Source organism: Salvelinus fontinalis, chromosome 19, assembly GCF_029448725.1.
Source record: "Salvelinus fontinalis isolate EN_2023a chromosome 19, ASM2944872v1, whole genome shotgun sequence".
In the NCBI taxonomy this organism is placed as follows: domain Eukaryota; kingdom Metazoa; phylum Chordata; class Actinopteri; order Salmoniformes; family Salmonidae; genus Salvelinus; species Salvelinus fontinalis.
In genome coordinates this window covers 52,952,420-52,964,548 of record NC_074683.1, presented here as the reverse complement: position 1 = coordinate 52,964,548, position 12,129 = coordinate 52,952,420, and the positions used below count along the sequence as shown (strand labels likewise).

Genomic DNA, 12,129 nt, shown 5'->3' with positions numbered 1-12,129 from the left:
CTTGACCTGTGTGATCATCTAAAACCAACCACCCGTACAGATGATGAAAAGGAGGAGTATTTCTCTCTGTAATAAAGCCCTTTTATGTGGGAAAAAAATCAAATTCTGATTGGCTGGGCCTGGCTCCCCAGTGAGTGGGTCTGGCTCCCAAGTAGGTGGGCCTATGCCCTCCCAGGCCCATCCATGGCTGTGCCCCTGCCCAGTCATGTGAAATTCACAGACTAGGGCCTAATGAATTTATTTAAATTGAATGATTTCTTTATATGAACTGTAACTCAGTAAAATCATTACATTTTGCGTTTATATTTTTGTTCAGTATATGTATTATGTAATTATTAAAACTGCAATTATTTTTATTCATTTATATTTTTTATTTATTTCTGTATTTCTTCCTCCAATACAATAGTGAGGGTGTGTCAATCAAATATCTGTGGGTGGTATCTAACACACCATTGGATGATCAATGTCATGGCGCGCTGCTCGATTGCTTTTGCCTGCTTTTGCACCACCTATTTGAAGCTAACTAGCTGTAGCCTTCTGGTTAGAGCGTTGAGCCAGTAACCGGAAGGTTGCTGGATTGAATCCCCGAGCTGACAAGGTAAAAATCTGTTGTTCTGCCCCTGAGCAAGGCAGTTAACCCACCCGGGTGTCGTGGATGTAGATTGAGGCAGCCCCACGCACCTCTCTGATTCAGAGGGGTTGGGTTAAATGTGGAAGACACATTTCAGTTGAATACATTCAGTTCTATAATAACAATGAGCCACAATAGTGAAATTAGTGGTTTGCCTTCAAAATAAAAGTCCCACATTGAAACTGATGCAAACGGATACAAATAGTAATTTCATGCTATATTTTGGACTAGATAATGCTAAACACATTTGGAATGTTGTTATATAAATTCAACAAAAAAACAATAATTAGTTCATTTGACAACAAAAAAAGAATTCTGATGAAATTGCAATGTGGATGCATTAGACTTCAGAATTGCATTGGGGGCATACTGTATTCACTGTACAGCCTTACCTATGAATCTTGGGTCCTTGAAATGGGGCATCAGCCTACTCAGTGACACCCACAGAATACAACCGTGAAGAGTTTATACCAATATTACTGCACTATTCGATATTACTGCACCTTCCTCCTCTTTCTATTACTGCACTATTACCAACTTTTTCCACGTAAAATATTGCCGCTTTTTCTAGTTTTTCAAGCGAATGTCTTTTAATGGAGTATGCGAGGCATACTTGGAATAAACCAAATCTAGTATGCGGGCACCTTTATGCGATACCACATCGCTCTGAAGCCGCCAAGTGTATATCGAATGATCTAATTAGCCCCAAACATAAATCCTCCACATTTATGAAGGCTGAGATGAGTTAATAAATCCAACATTGATAGCAGTAATCAAAAAGCCAGAATACCGGTAGGATAATATACTAGGGGCTAATTAGCATTTAGCCAACTGTATTCATTCATAAAGTATCCTTGCTGGTAATTTAAAGCCTTGGCTACAGTAAAACACACTAATTGCAACATCTAATCAAGTCATGGTGTCGTAGGGTGTGAATAAAGAAGAATAAAGCGATTTATTTTGAGGATAACTTTATTGAGCTTGGACATTATGGATGAGGGCCTCATTATAAAAAACTAGCATGTTCCTGTACAACTTCTGATTTAGCCGTCAATAAAACCTTGATTTAGAATAACTCAGTAAAAAAAGGAAAACATTGGCAAGGCAACAGTATTCTTCAAATCAAAGAAAAGGGGTAACTTTTCAGTGTTACGAGCAATTTTTCATTTCTAAATTGTCTAAGATGTGGAATTTCATGACATGGATATTAAATTCAGTGTCAACGACATACAAATTAAATACAGTTTAATAATTAAGATACAATAACCAAAATATTTGACGGCTCCTTTGGACTCATTTGGCAATTAACCTTGGTCCGGAACCAAACCAGCAAATTCGTTGTTTAATACTCTTCTCCTTCTTCCTCCTCCTCAAACGAGTCAATGCCCACCTCTTCATAATCCTTCTCCAGGGCTGCCATGTCTTCTCTGGCCTCAGAGAACTCTCCCTCCTCCATGCCCTCACCAACGTACCAGTGCACGAAGGCTCTCTTGGCATACATCAGGTCAAACTTGTGGTCCAGACGTGCCCAGGCCTCAGCGATGGCTGTGGTGTTACTCAGCATGCACACGGCCCTCTGGACCTTGGCCAGGTCTCCTCCAGGAACCACCGTAGGGGGCTGGTAGTTGATACCCACCTTGAAGCCAGTGGGACACCAGTCCACAAACTGGATGCTCCTCTTGGTTTTGATGGCAGCGATCGCTACATTGACATCCTTGGGAACAACGTCACCACGGTACAGGAGACAGCAGGCCATGTATTTGCCGTGACGAGGGTCACACTTCACCATCTGATTGGCCGGTTCGAAGCAGGCATTGGTGATCTCAGCGACTGACAGCTGCTCGTGATAGGCCTTCTCAGCGGAGATGACTGGTGCATAGGTAGCCAGAGGGAAGTGGATACGGGGGTAGGGCACCAAGTTGGTCTGGAACTCTGTCAGATCAACATTCAGGGCTCCATCGAAACGCAGGGAGGCAGTGATGGAGGAGACGATCTGACTGATCAGCCTGTTGAGGTTGGTGTATGAGGGACGCTCAATGTCGAGGTTCCTACGACAGATGTCATAGATGGCCTCATTGTCCACCATGAAGGCGCAGTCAGAGTGCTCCAGGGTGGTGTGGGTGGTCAGGATAGAGTTGTAGGGCTCCACCACAGCCGTAGACACCTGGGGAGCTGGATAGATGGCAAACTCAAGCTTAGACTTCTTGCCGAAGTCGACAGACAGACGTTCCATCAGCAGGGAGGTGAAACCAGAGCCAGTGCCTCCCCCGAAGCTGTGGAAGACCAGGAAACCTTGGAGACCAGTGCACTGGTCAGCCTGAGGGAGACATCAACACAGCCTATCAGACCAGCACATCAACACAGCCTATCAGACCAGCACATCAACACAGCCTATCAGACCAGCACATCAACACAGAATTATCAGACCAACACATCAACACAGCCTATCAGACCAGCACATCAACACAGCCTATCAGACCAGCACATCAACACAGCCTATCAGACCAGCACATCAACACAGAATTATCAGACACTATGAATTTAGGGGCAATTTACACTGAACAAAAATATAAAACGCAACATGTAAAGTGTTGGTCCCGTGTTTCATGAGCTGAAATAAAAAGATCCCAGACATTTTCCATATGAACAAAAAGCTTATTTCCCTCAAATGTTTTGCACAAATTTGTTTACATCCCCGATAGTGAGCATTTCTCCTTTGCCAACATAATTCATCCACCTGACAGGTGTGGCATATCAAGAAGCTGATTAAACAGCATGATCATTACACAGGTGCACCTTGTGTTGGGAACAATAGAAGGCTCCTCTAAAATGTCTGCAGAAATGTCCACGAGAGCTGTTGCCAGAGAATTGAATGTTAATTTCTCTACCACAAAACATCATTTTAGAATTTTTTTCCAGTATGTCCAACCGGCCTCACAACCGCAGACCATGTGTACGGTGTCGTGTGGGTGAACGGTTTGCTGATGTCAATGCTGTGAACAGAGTGCCCCATGGTGGCGGTGGGGTTATGATATGGGTAGGCATAAGCTACGGACAACGAACACAATTGCATTTTATCGATGGCAATTTGAATGCACAGAGATACCGTGATGAGATCCTGAGGTCCATTGTTGTGCCATTCATCCACCGCCATCATCTCATGTTTCAGCATGATAATGCACAACAACCATGTCTCAAGGGTCTGTACACAATTCCTGGAAGCTGAAAATGTCCCAGTTCTTCCATAGCCTGTATACTCACCAGACATGTCACCCATTGAGCATGTTTGGGTTGCTCTGGATCGACGTGTACGACAGCGTGTTCCAGTTCCCGCCAGTATCCAGCAACTTCACACAGCCATTGAAGAGGAGTGGGACAACATTCCACAGGCCAATCAACAACCTGATCGACTCTATGCGAAGGAGATGTGTCACACTGCATTAGGTGAATGGTGGTCACACCAGATACTGACTGGTTTTCTGATCCAAGCCCTTACTTAAAAAAAAAAAAGGTATCTGTGTTCCCAGTCGTGAAATCCATAGATTAGGGCCGAACTGATTTCCTTATATGAACTGTAACTCAGTAAAATCTTTGAATTGAAATGTTGCGCTTCTAATTTAGTTCAGTATAACATCAACAGTGGTGTACCACAAGGCTGTCTATTCTCCCCCTTTTTATTTTGATGGTTCAACCGTTATCAAATGATATTGGGAATAACGCAGGGTTAGGAGGGTTATGGGTTACGAGGGTTATGGGGGTTATGGGTTACGAGGGTCATGGATTACGGGGGTTATGGGTTACGAGGGTTATGGGTTACGAGGGTTATGTGTTACGGGGTTTATGGGTTACGGGGGTTATGGGTTACGGGGTTTATGGGTTACGGGGGTTATGGGTTACGGGGGTTATGGGTTACGGGGGTTATGGGTTACGGGGGTCATGGGTTACGGGGGTCATGGGTTACGGGGGTCATGGGTTACGAGGGTCATGGGTTACGGGGGTTATGGGTTACGAGGGTTATGGGTTACGGGGGTTATGGGAGAAAAGCTTCTTATTTATCATATCATGTCTCTAATTGTCAGCAATTCATTCGTCAAGCAGTCTTACCAGTTTACGGATCCTGTCCAGGACGGAGTCAATGATCTCCTTGCCGATGGTGTAGTGACCGCGGGCGTAGTTGTTGGCAGCATCTTCCTTGCCTGAGATGAGCTGCTCAGGGTGGAACAGCTGGCGATAGGTACCTGTCCTCACCTCATCTGGAGAAAGAGAAAACAGTATTTTTCTACATGGAGAGAAGACCAGATACCAGTGGATGATGTTGTGTACACATTTAGAAATGGAATGCACTGGAACATCTGAGATCTGCTTCAGTAGATGCGTCGTAAATGTTGAAATGTTTTTCAAAAGGATAAAAGTTTCTGTAAAAAGACAAACAACTTACCAATAACGGTGGGTTCCAGGTCGACGAAGATGGCGCGTGGCACGTACTTCCCGGTGCCCGTGGCGCTGAAGAAGGTGGTGAAGGAGTCGTCGAGGTTACCTGTGGGCTTGTCACTGGGCATCTGTCCGTCCGGCTGGATCCCATGCTCCAGGCAGTACAGCTCCCAACAGGTGTTACCCATCTGGACTCCAGCCTGGCCCACGTGAACAGAGATACACTCACGCTGTTGAGAGAGACGGGGAGAGAAGGAGAAGAGACAAAGTGAATGAAATAGACAGTGATAACACCTGACCACATGGAGGATAACACAGTGTGGTCTAAGAGGTCCAAGAATTCAGATGTGTATCGTCTGTGTGACACCATGTGTGTAAATTATTATGATACACTGAGGGTACAAAACATTAAGAACACCTGCTCTTTCCATGACATAGAGACTGACCAGGTAAATCCAGGTTAAAGCTATGATCCCTTATTGATGTTGCTTGTTAAATCCACTTCAAATCAGTGTAGATGAAGGGGAGGAGACGGGTTAAAGAAGGATTTTTAAGCCTTGAGACAATTGAGACATGGATTGTGTATGTGTTCCATTCAGAGGGTGAATGGGCAAGACAAAAGATGTAAGTGCGTTTGAACGGGGTACGATAGTAGGTGTCAGGTGCACTGGTTTGTGTCAAGAACTGCAACGCTTCTGGGTTTTTCCATGGTCAACAGTTTCCCGTGTGTATCAAGAATGGTCCACCACCCAAAGGACATCCAGCCAACTGGACACAACTGTGAGAAGCATTGGAGTCAACATGGGGTCAGCATCCCTGTGGAACGCCTTCGACACCTTGTAGAGTCCATGTTAGGGAGTTGTTCCTAATTGTTGGTCCGTGTATATGCCCATATGATGATTAGTTTTGTGTCATCCCAGAGACTTTAATGTAGTCCCCACTAGGTGGAAACAGAGCTATCAGAAACAGAAGGTAACAAATATGGAGAGAGAGAGGGTGGGGGTAGAGAGAGAGAGAGAGAGAGAAAGAGAGAGAGAGAGAGAGAGAGAGGGCTGGGGTGTAGAGAGAGAGAGAGAGAGAGGGCGGGGGTGTAGAGAGAGAGAGAGGGGGAGGGAGAGAGAGAAAGAGAGAGGGGAGGGAGGGTGAGAGATGGGACGGTGAGAAAGAGAGAAAGATAGAGAGGGGGAGAGATGGGAGGGTGAGAGAGAGGGGAGGGAGAGAGAAAGAGAGAGAGGGGGTGGGAGGGTGAGAGAGAGGGGGAGGGAGAGAGAAAGAGAGAGAGGGGGAGAGAGAAAGAGAGAGAGGGAGGGAGAGCGAAAGAGAGGGAGAGAGAGAAAGAGAGAGAGGGGGAAGGAGAGAGAGAGCGAGAGAGGGGGGGAGAGGGGGGTGTAGAGAGAGCAAGAGGGGTGGTGTAGAGAGAGACAGATGGGAGGGAGAGAGAGAGAGGGGGGGGAAGACAGACAGTTGCTGCAGCTGTTGTTGGAACTCCTGTTTAAGTCACTCTACAGGAGGAGAAGGGCAGCTACCCTTTGCTACTCTTCTATTGGTACAACAGGCCCCTTGTACGGGACCCATGAATCAACGTATATAAATGTATATTTTCCTTCTTATACCTTGTTTGAATTAGCCTCTCCCTAAGCAGATGTGGCTCAATCCCAATCACCCTAATTAAAGTTTGAGCGAGGTGTAGTGCCTTTTAAGCCCTCTAGTTGGCACTCCAAACGAAGCGAATCGAGATGCAGACTTTCTATCGAGTGTTTCCCAAAACTCCCATGATGCTCTGCGACCCAACCCTGGAGAGTTGCTTCGAGAATAATGGCTGAAAAAAAAAATACTAGGATGGAAGTTAATATAAGTAATTATAACTTCATAATGAATCATGCAACAAAAATGTACAGTTAAGAGGAATATATTAGTTAATGTAGAGACTGACCAGTATGCTTTTTGTTTGTTTGTTGTCAACGTTAATTCAAGAAAAACGCTATTTAACAAGCTATCTGTATTTGTATTTATTATGGATCACCATTAGTTCCTGCCAAAGCAGCTCTACTCTTCCTGGGGTCCAGCAAAATTAAGGCAGTTTATACAATTTTTAAAACATTACAATACATTCACAGATTTCACAACACACTGTGTGCCCTCAGGTCCCTACTCCACCACTACCACATATCTACAGTACTAAATACATGTCTATGTATAGTGTGTATGTTATCGTGTGTGTGTCAATGTTTGTGTTGCTTCACAGTCCCCGCTGTTCCATAAGGTGTTTTTTAAATCAAATTTTCTGCTGGCATGAGCTACTTGATGAGTTACATCTGTAATCTGACTAGCTATACATTTATTTATTTTTACCGTTATTTTACCAGGTAAGTTGACTGAGAACACGTTCTCATTTGCAGCAACGACCTGGGGAATAGTTACAGGGGAGAGGAGGGGGATGAATGAGCCAATTGTAAACTGGGGATTATTAGGTGACCATGATGGTTTGAGGGCCAGATTGGGAATTTAGCCAGGACACCGGGGTTAACACCCCTACTCTTACGATAAGTGCCATGGGATCTTTAATGAACTCAGAGAGTCAGGACACCCGTTTAACGTCCCATCCGAAAGACGGCACCCTACACAGGGCAGTGTCCCCAATCACTGCCCTGGGGCATTGGGATATTTTTTTATTTTTTATTTTTAGACCAGAGGAAAGAGTGCCTCCTACTGGCCCTCCAACACCACTTCCAGCAGCATCTGGTCTCCCATCCAGGGACTGACCAGGACCAACCCTGCTAAGCTTCAGAAGCAAGCCAGCAGTGGTATGCAGGGTGGTATGCTGCTTATCTTGAGATATGGGCTTTCCACATTTGTATGAATTGTAATTTGTGTTGTTTAATGTTTTAGGGACTTCTGAGCAAACCAGCAAAACAGGCTGTCTTCTAGTGAAACCCAGAGGATGTAAAGAATCTAGCTAAAGCATTGATTGAAGATATTTTTTCTGCAATACAGCTGAACGTAACGTAGCTAGCGTAACGCAACGTAGCTAGCATAACGTAGCTAGCTAGCGCAACGTAACGTAGCTAGCATAACGTAGCTAGCATAACGTAGCTAGCATAACGTAGCTAGCATAACGTAGCTAGCATAACGTAGCTAGCATAACGTAGCTAGCGTAACGCAACGTAGCTAGCATAACGTAGCTAGCGCAACGTAACGTAGCTAGCATAACGTAGCTAGCGCAACGTAACGTAGCTAGCATAACGTAGCTAGCTAACCATGTTCTATCTAATTGTGTAGTGCAGGATATAAAAGACTTGTATACTATAGATGTGGAGCTATGTAGTCGATGTGTCTACGGACCCTCACATTTTTTGGTATGAATATTAGTACAGAACAGTGGTTTTCATTTTGAATTGCTTCCACTGGTTAATCATTCATCGCTAAGAAATTGCAGGAAATGACGGAGTGAAGGAAATGCGACTGTTCCATTTCAAACTGCTACTATGGGAAAGTCCTGCTTCAGTACTACGCCACATTGAATCACAGCCAATGAATGTCTACATTATGGGCACATTGTTGTTTTCAAGTTATCATATGTTGCTTAGTACACATACTGTAAGTATCTATTTGTTGCATGAGAAATATAAGGAAAGATATTACTGGAATGAATCATATTTATAGTGTTTACTTTACAAGGTGACTGAGTTCAAACTGCCAGAATCTGTTGATGTCTAGGTGGCCAGACAGGTTCATTACAAGACAGGGTAGTCTGTCAGTCATACAGTGTGTACGCCCTAATAGTGACCTATATAGAAACACACAGTATATTTGGGACACACAGTATGTTATCCTATGGTATTCAGAGCCTTGACAAACATGAGGAGTTGAGACAGAAATGGCTGCCTGCTGCAGAGATAACGACCAGCAGCAGAAGAGGAGAAGAGATAGAAATGGCTGCCTGCTGCAGAGATAACGACCAGCAGCAGAAGAGGAGAAGAGACAGAAATGGCTGCCTGCTGCAGAGATAACGACCAGCAGCAGAAGAGGAGATGAGACAGAAATGGCTGCCTGCTGCACAGATAACGACCAGCAGCAGAAGAGGAGATGAGACAGAAATGGCTGCCTGCTGCAGAGATAACGACCAGCAGCAGAAGAGGAAATGAGACAGAAATGGCTGCCTGCTGCAGAGATAACGACCAGCAGCAGAAGAGGAGTTGAGACAGAAATGGCTGCCTGCTGCAGAGATAACGACCAGCAGCAGGAGAGGAGGAGTTGAGACAGAAATGGGTGCCTGCTGCAGAGATAATGATCAGCCAAGAACTTACTGAAATAACTGTCATCCTCTCCTCTCTCTGACTGCATTTCAAAACTGCAAGGTCAGGCTTTTGGCTCAGCTCTGCAGTTCCATCCAGGACAACTATGGCTGCGTCACAAATGGCACCTTATTCCCTATTTTGTGCACTACTTTTGACCAGGGCCCATAAGGTGCTGGTAAAAAAAGTAGTGCACTATATAGGGGATAGGCTGCCATTTCAGACACAACCATAATTTTCTCAAGGAGACATAACTAGGCCTTCAGTCCCTATGTGGCCTCTGCCTCATCATCAGCTGCTGCTGAAGCAAGAAAACTCAAAATACCCTACAATTATCTATGAGAACAGACCAGAACATGGCAGGATAACACTAAATAATGTCTGACTTAAGTCTGTGTGACAATGAGTCAGTGATGTATTGGCCTTGACTCCTGATACACCCAGTTTATGGGCCTAATTCAGACACACACAGGGACACTACCATCTAAAAATCACTTTCCCAGACGGATACTGATTAAACCTAGTCCTGGACTAAGAAGCTATTTCAATGGAGATTCACAACTGAGCATGCTTTTTTTTTGTCCATTAACAGGTGTAATCTTGGTCTGGGAAACTGGCCCTAAAAATATGAATTCTTGTCTCCACTAGGGATTAGTGATAATTCCCTCTGCCCTAGTCACAGACTATTTTTAAACCTGCCCCATTCTAGCTGCCACCCCCGGGAGACTGAGTGATGGACAGGGGCCTACTGGGGTGGAAAGATGGTCGCCAAGTTTGGGCAACACTTGCCAGGTCGGGCCCAGCTGGCTGCTATTTCTGGGGAACCCTCAGTCTCATTAACCTGACTTTTACTCACTCATAACTTGTTGTAATCACCAGGCAGTCACCACCAAAATCCAGCTAGACATTTCATAGATGGAAACCCAGCTCTATCAAACTTTAAAGTACTAGATAAAGTACTAGTTAAAGTACTAGATAAAGTACTAGTTAAAGTACTAGATAAAGTACTAGTGTGTGTGTGGTATTGCTTCTTCATTACATCTTAGATTCTGTAACTTTTGTATTCTGTCTCTAGATTCTGTAATTTAACTATTCTGTCTCTAGATTCTGTAATTTAACTACCGGTATTCTGTCTCTAGATTCTGTAATTTAACTATTCTGTCTCTAGATTCTGTAATTTAACTATTCTGTCTCTAGATTCTGTAATTTAACTACCGGTATTCTGTCTCTAGATTCTGTAATTTAACTATTCTGTCTCTAGATTCTGTAATTTAACTATTCTGTCTCTAGATTCTGTAATTTAACTACCGGTATTCTGTCTCTAGATTCTGTAATTTAACTATTCTGTCTCTAGATTCTGTATCTTACCCATTCAGTCTGTAGACTCTGTATCCTACCCATTCAGTCTGTAGACTCTGTATCTTACCCATTCAAGTCTGTAGATTCTCCTGTAGGCTACGATTTCTCAACACACCCTGAAACAACCACAAAGCTGCAATTCCTGTCCTGCAGAGCAACACGTTCGTTATTGATAGCATGACTGAAAAAATGAGAAACACCCTAACTCACTCACTCACTCACTCCCTCTCATTCTCTAATTCTCTTCATTAGTAAGAGAAGACTAGATAGTAAGAGAGTATTTGACACTACTGTATAGTTAATCCTAATTAATATCTGCAATTACAGTTTGTTCTAGGTCAGTTCTAATGGGATATTTTTTTTTTAAAGGGTTTCAATAAACATCTTCCCAGAACAGAATGATTCAATGCATAATCATGATGAATGCATGTCACTTGAAAATTCACATGTTAGCTACACTGATGATATTCTGTTCTGTGCAAAATGCAAAATGACATTCTTCCTTTCAGTGACAGTAATGGTTTATTTTCGATGCGTCACTCTAGTTCTTCAGAGTTGCACACAAACTGCACTGCACCCCCTGAACCGTCTGTCGGGGGGGGGGGGGGGGGGGGTTGCGGTAGGAATGAACACTGCGCATGGGAGCTGTGCCATTAGACCAAATAACATCGTGCAAGAGTTAAAATGGTCAAGTGGTATTAGAAACGACGATAGCACAGACACTGTAGGTTATTGCATTGTGTTTTTTGCAAATGAAATGGAGAAAGAAAAAAAAATAAGCAAACATATGTTGAATAAAAACAGACAGTTAAAACAAGAATGCAAGCTTAACATTAAAAAAAAAAACATTTATTTATGTGTAGTTGAACCCCAAAATGTCAGCATTCCAAATGAAAAACACTCACCATTGTGCTTTTGCAGTATCAGTCTCTTGGCTAAACGGAGAAAATAATATTAGACGAGGTCGTTTTTTTTTTTTTTTTTGGAGGAATATGTTGTACTTCTCGCAGCGGCCGTCAGTGTGGTCTCCGTGAGTAAGTTGTGCCCGGTGTGCTGGAGCTGCTCATCACGCTATATTCAATGCAGTGGCGTCATGGAATGGATCCCTCCTCCTGCTGTGTATTTTATTAGTATGCGCAAATTGTCCGAACGTAGGCTACTGGCACAGGTAGAATTTGCTGCGTCATTTTTAGCCTAGGAGTGAGATTTTTTTTTTGGGGGGGGGGGGAGCTTGTGCTCAATCTTTGCAGACATTTCTGCTGAGCTGGTACATTAATGCTGATTACAATTTGAGATGTCTCTCCCTTGGGTGGTAGCCTTTCCAGTAGCGAACTTGGTTTGAGAGACTCGTATTATTTGCCCATAGCCTCTATACTCTGATGCGAATGGGCTATTTTCTCCTAACATTTCCAA

At 43.8% G+C, this 12,129-nt stretch overlaps 1 protein-coding gene across 1 annotated transcript; it reads right to left on the bottom strand.

The window, feature by feature from the left end:
* Positions 1-1,585: 1,585 nt before the first annotated feature.
* Positions 1,586-11,853, bottom strand: LOC129816955 (tubulin alpha chain-like). Its single transcript, XM_055871942.1, has 4 exons — positions 11,622-11,853; positions 5,070-5,292; positions 4,736-4,884; positions 1,586-2,948 (listed from the first exon to the last, which is right to left on the bottom strand). Exons 1-4 carry the CDS (start codon positions 11,622-11,624, stop codon positions 1,974-1,976), a joined length of 1,350 nt encoding a protein of 449 aa, XP_055727917.1. The 5' UTR covers positions 11,625-11,853; the 3' UTR covers positions 1,586-1,973.
* Between the last annotated feature and the right edge of the window lie 276 nt (positions 11,854-12,129).

What these genes read in the sequence shown, in the direction of transcription:
- LOC129816955 (XM_055871942.1), bottom strand. An exon ending in CCTGGAACCCACCGTTATTG is followed by an intron (nt 4,885 to 5,069) that starts GTAAGTTGTTTG and finishes CTCTTTCTCCAG; the next exon opens with ATGAGGTGAGGACAGGTACC. An exon ending in TGGACAGGATCCGTAAACTG is followed by an intron (nt 2,949 to 4,735) that starts GTAAGACTGCTT and finishes TGTCTCCCTCAG; the next exon opens with GCTGACCAGTGCACTGGTCT.